The 18,532-nt window shown below is 37.0% G+C and overlaps 1 protein-coding gene across 2 annotated transcripts in view; it reads right to left on the bottom strand.

Annotated features, from left to right (window-relative positions):
- Nucleotides 1–6,116: 6,116 nt before the first annotated feature.
- Nucleotides 6,117–18,532, bottom strand: part of LOC139749467 (uncharacterized) — a 77,594-nt gene continuing 65,178 nt past the window's right edge. The window contains exons 3-4 of one of the 2 annotated variants that reach the window (XR_011712977.1): nt 12,310–12,397; nt 6,117–9,967 (exon numbers count right to left, since the gene is read on the bottom strand). Coding sequence is in view for 1 of the 2 variants with exons in the window: in XM_071663369.1 (XP_071519470.1) it covers nt 9,762–9,967 (206 nt within the window). In the remaining variant the exon portion in view is untranslated. The remainder of the gene's footprint in view (nt 9,968–12,309; nt 12,398–18,532) is intronic. The other variant, XM_071663369.1, reaches the window with a different exon arrangement.

Raw genomic sequence — 18,532 nt, 5'->3', positions numbered from 1 at the left:
AGAAACATTTCTAATGCCACATTCAGCAACACTGAAACATATCTATGTATCACATTCAACACACTGAAACATAACTATGGCACATTCAACAGCAATGAAACATTTATCACACATTCAACACCATTGAAACATCTATGACACATTCAACACCATTGAAATATATCTATGACACATTCACCGGCAATGAAACATTATACCATTAAGCACCACTGAAACATCTATGATACATTTAACACCACTGGAATATATAAATGACACATACATCACCATGCATTCACAGAAAGGATAAACATTGCCGCCAAGATATATGGCGTAGGTGAAATTACTAGTCTGAAGCAAACTGACTGTTGCTGGAGACAAATGTTCGGGGCAGATCTACCAGTCTTGGTCAAATGTAATGCTACAGATATAGTACTGTCAGGGTCAATTATTGCATCCAGTGATGACTCTGATAAATGGCTTAAAAGAAAGCTTTATGACTCATATTGTTGAGGGGTCGATATTCCTGTCCTCACTCGACCCTCACGTGTGTGTGCTGACCAATAAACAATTCATCTTTTTCTGATACATTATCCTAGGTAACAGACACGTACCAGGCTTTAATGCCATTGTTCCAACTTGTTTTAAAAGACATTATGATTATTGATCTTTATATTGTAAAGAAGAAGTCGCGTCTCTTACTCGATCTATGTATATGATGTGGACAAAGTGTATAAATATACCATTGGTAGGATTAAATTCACGAACTAGGGTTCCCAGGTCCAGCCCAGTAGGTGGGAAGAGAAACCCAGTTCCCTATGGGTAGATCTTTTTATTTGCTTCATCAGTATACAGTCCCTTTTTCTGGAAAAAGAGCATCCAACCATGTAATTGCATGAGCTACAGATTCTTAATTTTAGTCAACTGGCAGAGTTCAGTTTATAGATAGTTGCTTACCATGCAATGCATTCTGGACAAGATATTTCAGTTTGGTATTACTTCATTTTGGTATCATTGAAGATTATGATCTCGTTACAATCGATATACCGTTTTAAATGTATGTGTCAGCTCCTGCATCAAAATCTGTAACGCGTGTTTTGCTCGATGGGACTAAGATTCTCTGATGGTGGAACACATTCATACAGCCTAATATAAAGGTGCTTCCTTTCCCTGTGATGTCATCGGTAGCATGTCTTTTGGAACGTTTAAGGTAATAATTCTTTGGTTATAATGAACTGCTCCTACAATGACTATGTTCCCTTCTGCCTGCCCTGACCATATGTTCTCCATCATTTTTACATTAACATTGAATTTTAGATTCCTTCAAAGGCAATATTTTCCATGTAGAGGAAAATAAATGTTGATACTGTTAGCATTATTTTTTCTATATTCTAATGGACTCGGAGTCAAGTGAACTATGGAATGTATAATTGGGTCTTCTAGGGTGAAAGAACCATCTCACAGAGGAGAAAATCACCTCTAAATAAAAAAAAAAGTCTTGATATCTTTCATCTTTATAAGAAGAATATAACTTTCAACTGTGTCATATCAAATAAGATTTTGGGGACCTGAGCTGCAGCGGGGAGAGAAAGATGACTTGGTGACACGAGTTAGGAGAGAGAGATAGAGGAGAGAGAGAGAGAGAGGGAGAAAGAGAGAACGCAGAGGAATGATTCTCTGACAAAGGAAAATGATGAAGCATTTCATGAACATACAGATAAACATAAAATGACACTCATTTAGTGGTAGACTGCTGAAGTTTTGAATCTGGAGGAAGTATGTACATTCATATACATCATATGATGTAGTTTGTATACTCACAGGTCCGTTGGTCCTAGAACAGAAGACAGCACGGAAAAACAGCACAGATGAGTGATGTCAGGCAGGATGTAACCATGTTCAAGCTGTCAAAACAACTGGTTCGTTACACACAATCTTCTCTCCCCAAAACCATACTTTGTTTTCTTATTATCTTTTCCAGCAATGTACACACTGTTCGACATGGACACCAGTCTGTAGTGTATGTAATTACCTATTCCTGCCACCGAGCGTTGGTAATACCTATCAGAACCTCAGCCTCGATGGTCCAGTCTTGTTTTGTAAACATTCCGAGTCAAGCACACACTAAAGTCTCGATGATTTTTTTCGAGTGTAAATTATTCTTTATCACGAAGTATATCCCTACATGTCTTCGCACTGTTTCCTTTTTAAGAATCTACTCATTTCACTTGGCCCTCTCAAATTAAAGTAATGAAAAAAAGTCCTTATTCAAATCAGTCTCCGGAATTTTGTAAGCCAAAAAATCCCGTTTTCCTTTTCGTTTCTCAAAATAGTTGTATGATATTCCAAACAGAAAGACAATAGTAACTCATTCCTAACAGTCCTGTAATAGTAAATAACGTTGGAGAGAAAATATTTAGGTATAAGTAAAGTCCTTACGGAAAGTGACATTGCAGTCAAATGAGAATCTGCACGAAGAAATTTTATGAATGGAGTAAAGAGACGATTTAAATGTCTCGTCAATGAGAGCGTAGTAAATACAAAATTTAAAAGGAAACAATATGAATGGGTTTAAATGGCTTGAAACACTCTGCCAGGTTCTCTAAGCACGCAGCTTTCTGCTCATGGTAATTAAGTAGCCAACTAGTAATGCAAGTTATGTGTAGTTTAACTCTTTTGCATTGCTCCTGATGTTATTGCTTTATTAATCATCTATCCGTTAACAATGGTATAACTTTTAAGTTTTACCTTTAAAGCTGTGCAGGCCTTGAAGGTAGTGATGTAGGAAAGCGCATGCCTGTGTTCAAGGTTTATTATCTCTGCTTTTATGGAATCGCTCTTGCGACTAAAGATGATTTTTGTATTTAGATGGGATTATCAGTTCTTGCTCATATAACTTATCTTTCGATATCAAATATCGCCTAGTGGTATGGTTATGAGGGAAAAAGTGAATCTATATCTAAAAGCATTATTATTTTACTTTGATGTAAAATTCAAGAATTAGGTTATACGTTAACTAGGATTATGAAACGTGCTCTATTCTTATGAAATCTGTTTCCCTTGGAATGGCTGATTTACGTACATGGAATTTTCCTTTTTCGTTATTAAACAGATTTTTCGATATTAGATAAACCATTAGTGGAAGGTTTATGAAGAAGAGGGAAAATGTGTTGGTGGAAGATAAGTGATGTACATGAGCAGTAAATCTAAAAAAACAAAAACAAAGATAACCTACTTAATTTTGTGTTTCAAATAGAGTAATCAATATTCCCTTCTAAGGCGTGCAGCAACAAAGTTTCTACGTTGTGTATGTGTACTTGTCTTTCATGTTTTCCATAACTAGTAGCTTCTGTAATTGCATAGGAAGATCTTTGGATATAGAAGAGTTCTCTATCAGTTTGATAACATCTGCTCTGCATCTGAATTCTGGAATATAAAAGAAAAATATAGTGTTAATGGGAACCTGGCTTTCTGACTGATAGATGTCAGTAAAAAGTTTGACTTGATTTTGAAGGGTGTTTACAGTCCTTGAATTTACTAATTCAGAGGTAGTTTATTCCGATGCTCCACTAAGCTATGAGAAAAACTTTTGCCGAAATTGCTATTTGTGTACATTATCCTATTATTTCCATACCATCTGGCCAAGGTCTTTGTCTGAAGCTGGGCCTTCTATCAGGTCTCTTTGAGTATTCACTTTTTCAGGCATCAATTTTAAGTCTCTGAGACTTCTCCTTAAAGCTTATTCATTTCTGAATGAAGGAATTATGTTCATTGCTCTTTGAAATCACTCGTGTCTCTTTATCTTAGATTAAGATTTTGTGATCATGAATTAGCAAAATATTTTGATTGAGGTCTAACCAAGGCATTGTAAAGGTTGATTATTATATCTTTTGGCTTACATTTTACATATCTGGCTGTGAAACCTACCACCCCTTTAGCCTTAATTTATGCAGCTAGGCAATTTTTACGATATTGAGGGTCATTACTGATAATCATTTCGTCCTTTTCTTTCCATAAGTTCTTGTTGAAGTGAACTAAGAATTTTGGACTCATTATCTGTATTTTGGCACCACACTGAATAACTTTGCATTTGACTAAATTAAATCCATCTGCCATGTCTCTGTCCACTGTACCATTTTATCTAAATCCCACAAAATCATCAGGCAGTCTTCCTTTGAGTTGGCTGTCACCCGGTTTTGTGTCATCAGCAAATTTTGAGATTTTTACTGGTGAGTCCTGCCTTTTAGTCAGCTTAAAATATTTACATGATAAAAAGTATGGCTACCAGGACTGAGGCATATGGAACTCCACAAGACTTGTGAAGTGAATCAGATAATTACCCTTTTCATACCACTCTTTGTTTCTGCTGAGGGATTCCAAGCTACAGGTTGAGTACCCTTTATTGGAAATGCCTGGGACCAGAAGTGTTTTGGATTTTGGAATGTTTGCATATAGAATGAGATGTGGAAAACATGATGTTATGGAAATAAATGGGTTAGAGTTGAGACATACCTCAACCTTTTGGTCTTTCAACATTCTCCCTCAGGATATACTGATTCCAGCATTTGGTGGGACTGCGTTCCCTAGCAAGTGATGGTCACCTGGTCGGACACCTTGGCATGTCGCTCTGTGATTGGATCGCTTGTCCTGCTGCCTCCACCCGTTCACAGCAATCTCCACTGCCTGACGTGACTGGCAGATGAATCCAGACCTTGTGTTAACATTTTTTTAATCCCTCCCTCTAGGTAAGCTCTCACACTATCATTAAATGGTTTCTCACCTGCATGTAGTGGCCTTAGCATCAATCGTCTAATGATAGTGTGAGAGTTTACCTTGAGGAAGGGAATAAGTAAAATGTTAACACACCATCTGGGTTCATCTGCCGGTCACATCAGGCAGTGGGGATTGCTGTGAACGGGTGGAGGCAGCAGGACAAGCGATCCAATCAAAGAGCAACGCGCCAAAGCGTCTGACCGGATGACCATCACTTGCTGGGGACACAGTTCCACTGAATGCTAGAATCAGTATCTGATGAGGAAGAACATTGAATGGTTGAAACATTGAGTTATGTCTCAGTTGAAACCAGTTTCCATACCATCCTGTTTTCCACATTTGCCATGATGGATAATGATATATCTTGGGAATGGGAGTCAAGTCTCAACTCATAATCCATTTATGTTTCATATACAACTTATACACATAGCCTGAAGGTAATTTATACAATATTTTTAATAATTTTGCACATGAAACAAAGTTTGTGCAACGGTGAATCATCAGAAAGCTAAGGCATCACGACATCAGCTGCCTATGTGGACAGTCTGTGGTCGTTTGGCATCACCTTCCTTCCTGACTGAATTTATATGCTGTTGATAAGCAATCAGTTTCTTGCACTTTTTCACACAGAGCAGATAATAAGTAAAAAAATAGAGTAATGCACTTAGGTCTGGTGGTGATGTTGGTTTGTAACAGACTGGCACTAACAGAGTGTCAGAGCCCAGCATGGGCAAGTGAGGTCAGGTGTGGAATTTTCCACTTGTAATGTCATGTCGCCACTCAAAAAGTTTTGGATTTCGGATTTTTGGATTAGGGATGCTCAACCTGTACTATCCACATGCAGATTTGATCTACTATGCCATGAGCCTTAATATTACATAGCAGTCTGTTATGTGGTACTTTATCAAAGGCTTTACAAATGCAACATCATGGTATTAAGGAGTCTCATTTGCCATATGTGACTAAAAAAGGGGTGCAGAGATAGAGTGTGGTGGTAAAGTATGATGTCTAGTGACACCCTTCCCAAGGATGTGTGTTCCCCCTATCCCCCGCACTTGCTTATGGTATGTAGTGACTGTAATGTGGTTAGCATAGGCTAGAGGTGCTTTATTGAAGCTGGGATGACACTAGTTGTCTGACAAAATTTCCATCGTTGGACATTTTTTTCATACATATTCGCCATTTCCCGCATCAGCGAGGTGGCATTAAAAACAGAGGACTGAGCCTTAGGGGGAACATCCTTACTTGACTCCCCCTCTCTGTTTCCTCTTTTGGGAAATTAAAAACGGGAGGGGAGGATTTTCAGTAAATTTATGCAATGACAATTAAAGCATCTGAACCATCAGGCAATACTAGAAACATAATTATTGACAGTCTATTTATTGATACAATCACAGGACTATAAACATACAACACTTGTATCATACAAAGAGAGTAAGTAATATATTAAAAATTTATGGCGCACAATCATACTAGATGATATAACTGACATAGTTAACTCACTCAAAAGTACAGTTTTTCACACAGTGCTCTTTTCTCAATAATGAGTAGCTCAGAGAACTGTATAGGAAAATAAAGCAAAGCAAGATGGACATCTGTTTAAAAATCCACCTCACACCACCTTCAACTTGTATCAATTTAAAATATACATACTTGCCATTCCTTCACATAATTTGACAATCCAAATCATACATAGCCAGCAATTTCATTCAGAGTATATTTTTACATCTAATTACATCTCTTTTTACCCATACATCTTGCATATGTTTAAAATTCCTTTCCAAAGTTCCCCTGATGGTGAGATAAACACTCAAAATGTACAATGCACCAAAACAAATGGGGAAACAGTTTAGACAATCAAGCCTTCCCACATGACTGACAGTACACATCAACACAGCAAAAGACAAGTATACATGACCATGTTATGCTAAGCCATAGACACAAAATTCATATCACTGATTTCTAAATAAAACCAATTAATTAGGATCATAAGCATACATAAATGAAGTACAAAATTGTACCAAAATCTGTACAAAGTTGTATACACACATTAATTACAATTATTTATACAGTCATATTTTAGTGGGTCAGCAGAATAGCTCAAGTAACCCAGCTTGCCTTTAAATTTTAAGATACATGGCTAACTGATCACATTATAAGTGGACATGCTTCATCTAACTATAATAAACATGTCAAGTGAAGGGACCTTTCAAGTGCATCAAGGGAATGCAAAGAGAATGCAACACTCTTTAATAGCAAAAGTAAGTTACCCCTGAGGACAAATATTGTGTTACTGTAAGTTGAAAGACTTGCTCTTTTATATAATTTCAAACACATGTTATTGAATAAAAAAATGTGAGACTTGATTTACAAAGCACTTAGCCTTGCTGCTATGTACTCCCTATCACAGCTTTAATGATATGAAAATATCCAAATAAATATTTACCCACTTTCATAAAAACAATATGCATAAGGCAAGTGAGGAATACTATCACCACCTGTCACCCTGCTTTGTGACAACAGTATGATAACCAAATATTTATTGGACTGCAGATAATCTAACATTTGTTTCAAAGCAGAAAAAAGAAAGTTGGTGGTTGGCAGACTGCAGCATCTTGTTCTCTGTGGTTCAACACATAAAACTACAGCATTATTATGACTTTTTTCATCTCCCCTGTGCCATTAAAGGCAAATAGAATTGATGTTGCCAGATACGTCGAAAACCTAGTTAATACAGTATAAAGGTAAGTTATGAAACTCTAGATTTGTCAAAAACTTAGTTAATACAGTATAAAGCTAAGTCAAGAACCTAACAACCTTGCATATAAATGTTTTCCTTTCTGTCTATCATTGGTAACCCTACACACTTGCTGGTGCATGAAATCACTAAATACTTTTCTTTATATACTTAAGCAAACCTGTTCATTGTGAAGAAGCACAGTGCTGTCTTCTCTTTATCTGACAGGCTATCTCTATTAACCTACTCTCAAAAGAAAAAAAAATGTATTGATCCCTAACTTGCACATGCCATGGCACAGGATATTTTCTCTGACTTTTTAACTGAAGAACCTAATCATATGATCCCACAGCTGGTAGATGGCAAAATGTTACTAACTATGGTCATGTTAAGGTCTCAGCCTTTGCCCAGGAGGTTACCACCCCACTTTGTGAGACTCAACTAAAAATGTTAGCAATGAAAAAAAATATATCTCCATATAGCAATTACATCAATGGTATTATGAACACAGTTCACCATTCACGTACAGGAACTTCTACTTTGTTAAATACATTGAATTATGACATTTGAGATGCACAATACAAATATAATCCATTACTTATAAACCAGTTTCCTTCTTTACATATCCCAATCACACACTTGGGAATTCATTCATAGTAGTACAGTAATAAGTGATTCAGGATCCAGATGAGACTATATCACATAACTGTTTGTTGAAAAATCATTAAATTAAACCACTGGCCTGCAGTAATGGTCATCATCATAATTACTTTAGAATATACTGTACACATGATAACTATGAGAAAAGTTATACAAAAGAAACTTCATTAAAGTCTTGAATGAAAATTTGATTTTCATTCTGGTTACTACAAGAAGCTAATTAGGCTGAAGAAATTCTACATAATAGTAGTTTAAAATTACAGTCAAATTGTGTCGTCTCCTTGAGGCTATATCCTTGAAAAATACTCATACCTTGCAGTAGTTTATTTATGTTTTTCATTTCAGTGTTAAAGATTCAGTAATGACAACTGGACTCTAAATCAATCAAACACTATTGCTTGCCAGTAACCCAGAGCGAAACTGAGATCAATAATGGAGTATAATGCAGAAACTTGCAATATTATGCTATCCAACTGTATCTGATTCTTGGTTGATTAGCCATCCATCATTTATCTACATTCTAGTGCCACTTAGAAATGAGAGCCTACCCTGAAGACTATTATGTAGAATGAGTGCCTAAAAGAGTGCTTAATGCCCTACATGATGCAGTAAATTCATGCCAATGATTTTTTTTTAGTACAGCATATATTTACAAGAGTGAAAAAATGGCCCCTTTTTGGAATGACCTACAGCAGTAACCTACCCAACAATGTAGGCATGGAAAATCTTGTATTATTGTAGTCATTAAATGAAATTAAACTGATGTATGTTACATATGATACACAAACAAAGTTTACAAAAGTCACGGAACAGTTACATAGGCAAGAAAAATTCATGTGATAACTACAGTAATTAACAGGAATATTTTACAATAAATTTCCAAGATGAGAAGTAGCATGTACTATCAAGTGGTGCTTTTAGTGAAATACAGTTTTCGTTGTCAGGTTTTTATAAAAGTAAATATATTTGTAATCTGAGTTTTGATGATTCAAGTGTCGATAAACATTCATACTCACAATTGAAACATGACTAAGAAGTCCAGTAATGTCTGACATTACCGAATACTGTATCAAGTACTTGAATTACTCTGTTACTGGTAGGGGCTCACATGAGCTTTTGAAATATATCTAAAGCCACCCCTGTATAAAGACAAAGGTCATAACCTGGGACAGAAATTGTCCTACAGGCAAACAGCCTCCTTAAGAGACAATTAAAATCAAGAAATAAAATATATTCACAGTTTTTATATCACAAAATGAGAACGGTTAATCTGTATATTTTTAACAACTTACTAAAGATGACAACAAAAAATCAATCATTTATCTTATGTTGTTTCAAAAGTCCTAGTAAAATGCTAATTGTATATTCACATATATGTTACATAAAATGCGCAACCATCCACTTATCAACCACCCTTCAAGACTACACATCACTCCAAGTTCCACTTTCAACCCATCAAGCTAACTCTGGGCGGTCTTGACTGCATAGACTCTTGGATCAACATTTGCAGAGGGAAGCACTATCATGTGAAGACTTTGATTGAGCTGGATGGTCATTAGTTAAATCCTGCTGAAGACACTGATTGAGCTTGAAACTGACTGGATGGCTTCACTTAGAAGAGCATATCTGATGTGCTCTCGGCACTCCATGTGACGGTTTCTGTTTCATCAGCTGGTCGCAAATACTCCTCTTCGACCCTCTCTGATTGAGCAGGAGGGACGGGAGGTGGGGCCTGGACAGGTGGGGCTGTTCGAGACACTCCCAATTCAAAGGTACTACCAATCTGGATCTTGCTGGGGGTGTAACTTGCCAAGCCACCTGTAAGGGAGATGGGGGATGGTTACTACATCTACATCTACTCTATGCCTTAGCAAGCATACTAACTTAGCATAAGCAAGGAAATTTCTATTGTAATCTACTTATTAAGCAACAAATTCAAGACAACTATGAAGGGTATTACAATAAGGTATATTTAAAACTATATGAAGTTACTCCAGCAAATTCATTATGACAGCAAATGTAAAACATACATGTAACTGCAGTGAAAAGCATTAGTATATACAGTCTTAAGCTCTAAGATAAGCTGATATATGAACAGCAATCTTCAAACTTTGTTGGTTATATGAGAACTCATGGTGGTGTAATTTGTACAGATTATAATGGAATATGATCTAAAATAATGATGAGCCAACTATAATTTAACAATAAGTATCAAAATGTATCTAGAATGTCTGTTGAAGTCGTATGTATGTTTCACCTCTGAAAGTACAAAAAGTCAATTCAGATTGAAGATAAGCAAAGGCTGGTTTCAAAATTCTGGGCTGCTGTGAAAGCTGTGGAGTTAGTAGGCAAGCATTTCCCAATGTATGAACTGGATCATGTATTTATGTACGTGTATATATATATATATATATATATATATATATATATATATATATATATATATATATATATATATATGTGTGTGTGTGTGTGTGTAAGGTCTCAAAATTACAGACTCAGGCAAAATTCACGATCTCCCTCTAAGTCCACAAATGGTCAAATTGCAACATAAGAATTTGTCTGACTACCCAGGAGTCTCTAAGACCTATGGCACAGTTAGGATAATTCACCTCATGCAATTTAATCATATGTTGGAGTAGAGGGGAAGAATGAATTTTGCTGAGTCCATACTTTGGAGACACCCTGTAAACAGTAAAACCTCATCAGTGTGCACTTACCTAACGTTAATTTTCATATTTCTCATGTCATGGGCAACATCGTATAACTGCAGAGTATGTGTGTAATTACCTAAGTTTAGTACGGAAAGGGAGTTTTACACTTGTGGGGTCAGATCTCTTGAAGATTTTCTACTGTTGTATAACTTCCTAAATTTCTGTATGCACTCTGCATTAACTATGTCTTCAGTCATTTTAATCCATTCATCCACCACTCTTATACCATAAATGTATTTCCTCATCTTTTTTAAAAAGTTTCTTGCTTAATTTCATGTTAAATCCTCTGGATGTTCTATCCTGACTCTCTCAAAACTCTTTTAGTTCTTTACATCATTGATCTGTTTTAAAAACTTAAAGGGTGTCATCAGGTCACCCCTCACTACTCTCTCTACAAGGGCAAGCAATTTAAAGCCTGTAGCCTTCCCCTATGACTCAGGTCTCTTAATTCTGGTGCCATCTTTGATGTCCTCCTCTGGCCCTTTTATATCAGCTTTTTGAGCTTCTTCAGGCAAGCTGACCAAACTTGAAAAGCATATTCTTGTTTTGGCCTTATGGACAAAAAGCTTATCAAAAATTTCCTTAACCATATACTTGAAAGCCAATATATGCAAGCAGATATTTTTTTTTTTGTGTGTGTGTGTGAGATTACCTATATGTATTGTATGACAAGGGAGCTTTACATTCATGAGCCCCATCTCGTGAACTTTTTTACTATCTCACTTTTCAAACCTATGAATGCAGTTCACATTTTTAATTTCAACATTCTGTTTACTCCATTCATCCACTAGTCTTTTACTATAAATGTTCTTTCTTACCATCTTTTGAGTGTGTCTGTGATAACTGTTTATCTCTTATGGGAAGAGGTATTTACATTTGTGTTGTAACAGATTCTTACACACAAACACACATACACAAAGCCCAGAAAAACTCAGATACAAAAACCCAATTATCAACCAGGCCTGAGGGAAGGGCAAACACCTGGGTTGGACATGGGTCTACTGCCATGCCCATAGTTCAGGCAGGTTTGTGCATGAATCGTGGTCAGTGACACTAACCACTGCACCACAGAACAGTGTGTGTGTGTGTGTGTGTGTGTGTGTGTGTGTGTGTGTGTGTGTAAGTGTGTGTGAGCGTGTGTGTGTGCACATGCAAGTAATAAGGTCAATGGGTAAAACTGATAGGTGAAAAAGTAATCTAGTAAAGTACCTAATACTGTATTTAGAAAAAATTAATTAATATCATAACTTCTTAAGTCTTTTCTCAATGGTTCTCCTTTAATCTGTGCATCTGAATGAAGTTTTACTGTTGTGTACTTTATACATATGTAATGGAATGTCCAAGTGAAGGGAAAACCCAACACTCAGGAGAAAAATGCTTCAGCAGGCAAGAAAATGCCACCTCTCTTTGCAAGCTCAGTGAACCTTTGATTAAACTATACTATACCTAAATTCCCCTTGGTCATGGTAGTGGGTTAGTCACAAATGCCTTGAACTCTACAGCCTAGTACACTCCTCCCATGAGCCTTTAATGCCTGAAGGGAAGGAAATCATTTATGGCAAAAAAAAAAAGAATGGTAGCTGAACAGCTAATTGTGAAAAGGTGAATATAAACCAGACATGTTTTCATTTCATTGCAAATAAAACCTTCATGAGAGTTGAGCCTTAAAATCTTATAATCCAACATTTCATATGCTCTCTCAGCTCACTTTTATAGTAGAAGCCTTAAGCAACTTTACTATCTTTCTTTTTACACAATTACAAATTAACAACACAGACTATTTTAGTATATGATTTTCTGGACTCAGCTCCTCGTTTAAATGCATTTCCATCCATTGCTCCATTGTTTATTCCCCTCCATGGTACCCTGAGGGATTCATGATGGCTTATAAGACCACGCTTGGGATTCTTAATTCTGTTAGTAGAACATGTACCTGCAAAATTTTGTACAGAACGATTGCCATCATCTTTTCCAGGTGATTCTGAAGTGGTCATAGATTTCTTAATCCTGCTTGGATGTTCAGCATCTCTTATGGGCAAAATTACCTTTCCCGATTTTTTATCTTGTAATACTAGTGCTACCTTCTTTTTGACTTGAAGATTAGCATCTTCTGAAAGTGGTACTGTCTCATCCACAGGGACATTTTCTTTGGGACTTATGTTTTGCTTTACTTCTCGGTTTCTTTTATGATTATTTGCATCTGAAGTAAACTTATAATCAGAGAACAGTTCCTTAACTGTCCTGGGTTCTTTAGTTTTAACTTTGCGGAGACAAGGGACATTCTCAACTTTAAGAGAAGAACTTGTAAACTTACCAATCAATTCCTTATGTACTGGGTTACCAATGCCTGATGACACGGACTTTAATGTTCGTGTACATGGAACTGGTCTTGCAGAAATCTGAGTTGAAGATTCAGAAATGTCAATGGCATTCACCTTTTCATCTTTTTTGCTGGCAGCTGCCGGACCAGATATACAATGTGAAGTCTGTGGACACAATGTCTCTAATGTTTGATTAAGATTACCCTGTTCATCTCTGACCACATGACTGTTCATTTTCAACTGTGAATCTGGGGATGATTGAAGTGTAATGTACTTATTAATTCTAAATGTTGGTTTGTTACTTCCATTTTTTATGTTACTGTCATTCCCAGGAGATAGTTTCCTCTCCTGATGTGTCATAGTCACAACATCAGGTATTGGCTGGTACTTAACTATGTTCCTTGAAATATGGGAATCACTGTCATATACTGGCTTCAAATCTAACTTTAGTTCCACTCTAGACCGTGGATGACTGGTGATTAGGTCAACAGATTCCTTTTCCACAGCAACAGTATTTCTAACATCTGGTATATACTTTCGAGGTTTTGGTAATGGTGATAGCTCAGCACCAGAATGCTCTGGCCTATAACTCCCAACACCATCTGAAGCAGAAAGCTTTCTGGATTTCTTAGCAAACTTTATTGATCCCACCTTACCTACACTATAATTTGGGCCTTTAATAATATTCTTGCTAGCCCTTTCTATATCAGCATCACTACTTTCCACACTACCTTGGGAGCATTCAAAAGAATCTTGGTTATAAGCAGATGAAAGAAATGCAAGGGATGAAAAGGCAGGAAGATTCTGTGGTGAAAAACTATTGGGATATGGAGAAGGGTATGGAAAATCTAAAGGAGGCTCAACAAGAGGTTTGCTGAGTGATCTGCCTGTTGAACCCACACGTATGGTGACGCTGGAGGTGCCAGTTACCACTGGGTGTTGAGGTTTGTTACTTCCTCGTGCTGCATCAAGACCATAAAGTTGTATTATAAAATGACCTGATAACATTCATCAGTGACAAGTATGTAAGTGTGTGTGTGTGTGTGTGTGTGTGTGTGTGTGTGTGTGTGCACTATACATATTTATATTATATATTACAGAGGATAGCTAGAGAATGGATGCGAGTGAATGAGGCCTTTTCTTTCCCTGTTCCAGCTGCTACCTCACTAATGTGAGAAAACAGTAGACAAGTATAAAAGATATATATATATATATATATATTATCCCTGGGGATAGGGGAGAAAGAATACTTCCCACGTACTCCCTGCATGTCGCAGAAGGTGACTAAAAGGGGAGGGAGCGGTTGGCTGGAAATCCTCCCCTCTCGTTTTTTTTTTTTTTTTTAATTTTCCAAAAGAAGGAACAGAGAAGGGGGCCAGGTTAAGATATTCCCTCAAAGGCCCAGTCCTCTGTTCCTAACGCTACCTTGCTAATGCGGGAAATGGCGAATAGTATGAAAGATATATATATATATATATATATATATATATATATATATATATATATATATATATATATATGTGTGTGTGTGTATGTGTGTGTGCAACACTCACCACTGGTGATTGTTGCATATCTCTTCACAGTGAAGGTTCGGCAGATATTATTATTATTATTATTATATATATATATATATATATATATATATATATATATATATATATATATATATATATATATATATATACATATATATATAGTCGCTGTCTCCCGCGTTAACGAGGTAGTCGATGAAAAAGACGAAAGAATAGTCCAACCCATCCATATACACATGTATATATTCAAACGCCCAAACACGAACATAAACATACCTATACATTTCAGCGTATATATACATGTACATAGACATATACATATATAGAAATGTACATATCTAAACTTGCCGCCTTCATCCATCCTCTTCGCCACCCCGCCACACGTGAAATGGCATCCCCCTCCCCTCGCGCGCGCGCGAGGTAGACTAGGAAAAGACACGGCCACATTCGTTCACAGTCTCTAGCTGTCATGTGTAATGCACTGAAGCTACAGTTCCCTTTCCACATCCATGCCCCACAAAACTTTTCATAGTTTGCCTCAGACGTTTCACATGCCCTGGTTCAATCCACTGATAACACGTCGACCCTGGTATACCACATCGTTCCAATTTACTCTATTCCTTGCACGCCTTTCACCCTCCTGTATGTTCAAGCTCCGATCGCTCAAAATCTTTTTCCTCCATCCTTCCAACTCCAATTTGGTCTCCCACTTCTCCTCGTTCCCTCTATCCCTGACAAATATATCCTCTTTGCACATTTCTCTTGACCTCCTACCGCTATCTTTTATACATCTCCCAATCATTTGCACTACATCCCTGCAAAAATCGTCCAAACGCCTCTCTTCTCTTTCACTAACAATCTTACTTCTTCAACCCACCATTTACTACCTTTTCTAATCTACCCACCTTCCACCTTTCTCATGCCACATGCATCTTTTGCGCAAGCTATCACTGCTTCCCCAAATACACACCATTCCTCCTCCACTCCTTTATGTCATTTGCTCTCACCTTTTGCCATTCTGCACTCAATCTCTCCTTGTACTTACTCACACGTCTCCTTTCCAAGCTCACTTACTATCACCACTCTCTTCTCTCCAACACTCTCTCATCTTTTCTGAATACCACTACAAATCTTCATCTTCGCCTCCACAAGATAGTGATCAGACATCCCTCCAGCTGCCCCTCTCAGCACATTAATATCCAAAAGTCTCTATTTTACAAACCTATCAATCAATACGTAATCTAATAACGCCCTCTGGCCATCTCTCCTACTCACATACGTATACTTACGTATATCTCTCTTTTTAAACCAGGTATTCCCAATCACCAGTCCTTTTTCAGCACAAACCCACAAGCTCTTCACCATTTCCATTTACAACACTGAGCACTCCATGTACACCAATTATACCCTTACCTGCCACATTATTCACCTTTGCATTCAAATCATCCATCACTATAACTCGGTCTCGCGCTTACCAAAGCTGCAAACACACTCACTCAGCTGCTTCCAAAACACTTGCCTCTCATTATCTTTCTTCCCACGATACGAGAAAGAAATATAAGTCAGTTGATTTACAACGAAGAGACGTAGCTAAGACGCCATTTGGTAAACAAGTGACTGTCCAAATGGAGATAGGGTGCGTCCAAGACAGACAACGAGTGTATCATAAACTTATCATGTGGACCAGAAAGGGCATTGTTTACAAATTCTATCAACAATAAAGCTATCCAATTTGTACAGACCTTCACTGATATCGAGGTTATAATTCTTTGCGTATTCAATAACAGAAGATTCAATGATCTTTCTCGTGGCACTGCAGTCAAGAGTTAATAACCGAGATGGCATTACTCCAGTCAATACCATGATCATAGTTTTTAACGTGATTAAACAAGGCATTTGATTCTTGTTCTGATCTTATACTATATATATGTTGCTTATGCCTAATAGAAAGATCCTTACCAGTCTACCCAACATAAAACTTATCACAATTTCTACACGGCACTTTATAGATGCATCCAGAAATTTCTGGTGAGTTCCTACCTGATCAAGATGTTCTTTATAGTATTACTGTTGCTGAAGGCATCATTTACATCAAAGAATTTATGCAACATGGGAAGTAAAGTAAAATTATTGTTATCAAAAGGGTGAACTAAAAGATTCTTGGTGTCAATGGGAGGTTTGGGTTCAACCCTATAAAATGATTTCTTTGCTAACTTAAAGAATTTATCAATGAAAGATCTATTGGTGTCAATAGTTTATGTTAACTATAAAATATTTCTTTTAATTAAAGTAATTATATAAAATTAGGTATATATAACCTCAAAGCAGGATGAACCTATACTTTGAATCATGCATCCGTCTTTCATTGTTTCTTTTCCTACATATCCGTCAGAATGTCAAACAATTCCTTCTCAGCTCACATTACTCTCATTGATTACCGTCAAACCGCCTGTTACATATCCTTCGATCCTTATTGGAGGATTTATTCCTTTATTAATTCACTATTTCCAAACTTCGTCGTGTTGGTATTTACTACATGATATCATACTATATAGATTATATAGTATACATAAACTATCACCAATAGGCTAATTTAAATAACACAGCTTGCAAGGTGCCACTCTTTTCAAAGACCTTGCATACTACCTGAAAAAACATCTTATCCAATTCATAAATATACATGAGAATATGTAGTAACTCCGGTAACTAATTTAATAAAACTGCATTTCAACTGTTCCTTGTAACCTAAGGTCCACGGATCTATTTAAGCTACTCCTTTACTGGTTGCACAAATGCTGTGATTATAAGATTTCTAAGAAAACGTGAGCATTTAACAAGATCTAGTTCCATAATAGTCCAACGTAACAAATATTGCAAACATTGAATAATCACTGCAAAATGTACAATAGTACAATGATAAGATGCCATTCCAATCATGCTTACAGCTGATACCAAATCCACACTAGTAATTGTCACTATATAAATCCACCATTCATTAAGTACATAAACTGTGCTTGTAACAATACATGTTCCCATTTGCAAGCAACACTGTATACTGACATCACTACTGAAAGCAGTAAATGAAATTCACCTGTAGGGAAATCTGAAGAAATTGGGCTACTCTGACTGAAACATTGTAGCCGACTTAACTCTATCCACGCAACTACAAAAACTGACGATGCATTCCAAGTTAATACAGTCACTTCCCTCACAATACAAACTCTTACAGATACTTACGTTCAATTTTTCAAGCAGATTGAGCGGTTACTACGCGTCCAAGTATGCAAACTTTATCGTGATCCATAAGCACAAATGAGAAATTCACATAGGAAAAATAATACAATTATCGTTAAAAAGGTGGTTTGATCGAGTAAGTAACGTAAGGGTAAGAGAGATGTGTGGAAATAAAAAGAGCGTGGTTGAGAGAGCAGAAGAGGGTGTTTTGAAGTGGTTTGGGCACATGGAGAGAATGAGTGAGGAAAGATTGACCAAGAGGATATATGTGTCGGAGGTGGAGGGAACGAGGAGAAGAGGGAGACCAAATTGGAGGTGGAAAGATGGAGTGAAAAGGATTTTGTGTGATCGGGGCCTGAACATGCAGGAGGGTGAAAGGAGGGCAAGGGATAGAGTGAATTGGAGCGATGTGGTATACAGGGGTTGACGTGCTGTCAGTGGATTGAATCAAGGCATGTGAAGCGTCTGGGGTAAACCATGGAAAGCTGTGTAGGTATGTATATTTGCGTGTGTGGACGTGTGTATGTACATGTGTATGGGGGGGGTTGGGCCATTTCTTTCGTCTGTTTCCTTGCGCTACCT

Source organism: Panulirus ornatus, chromosome 7, assembly GCF_036320965.1.
Source record: "Panulirus ornatus isolate Po-2019 chromosome 7, ASM3632096v1, whole genome shotgun sequence".
NCBI classification, from domain to species: Eukaryota; Metazoa; Arthropoda; class Malacostraca; order Decapoda; family Palinuridae; genus Panulirus; species Panulirus ornatus.
Note: the sequence above shows the minus strand (reverse complement) of the source record. Positions and strands in the feature narration are given on the sequence as shown.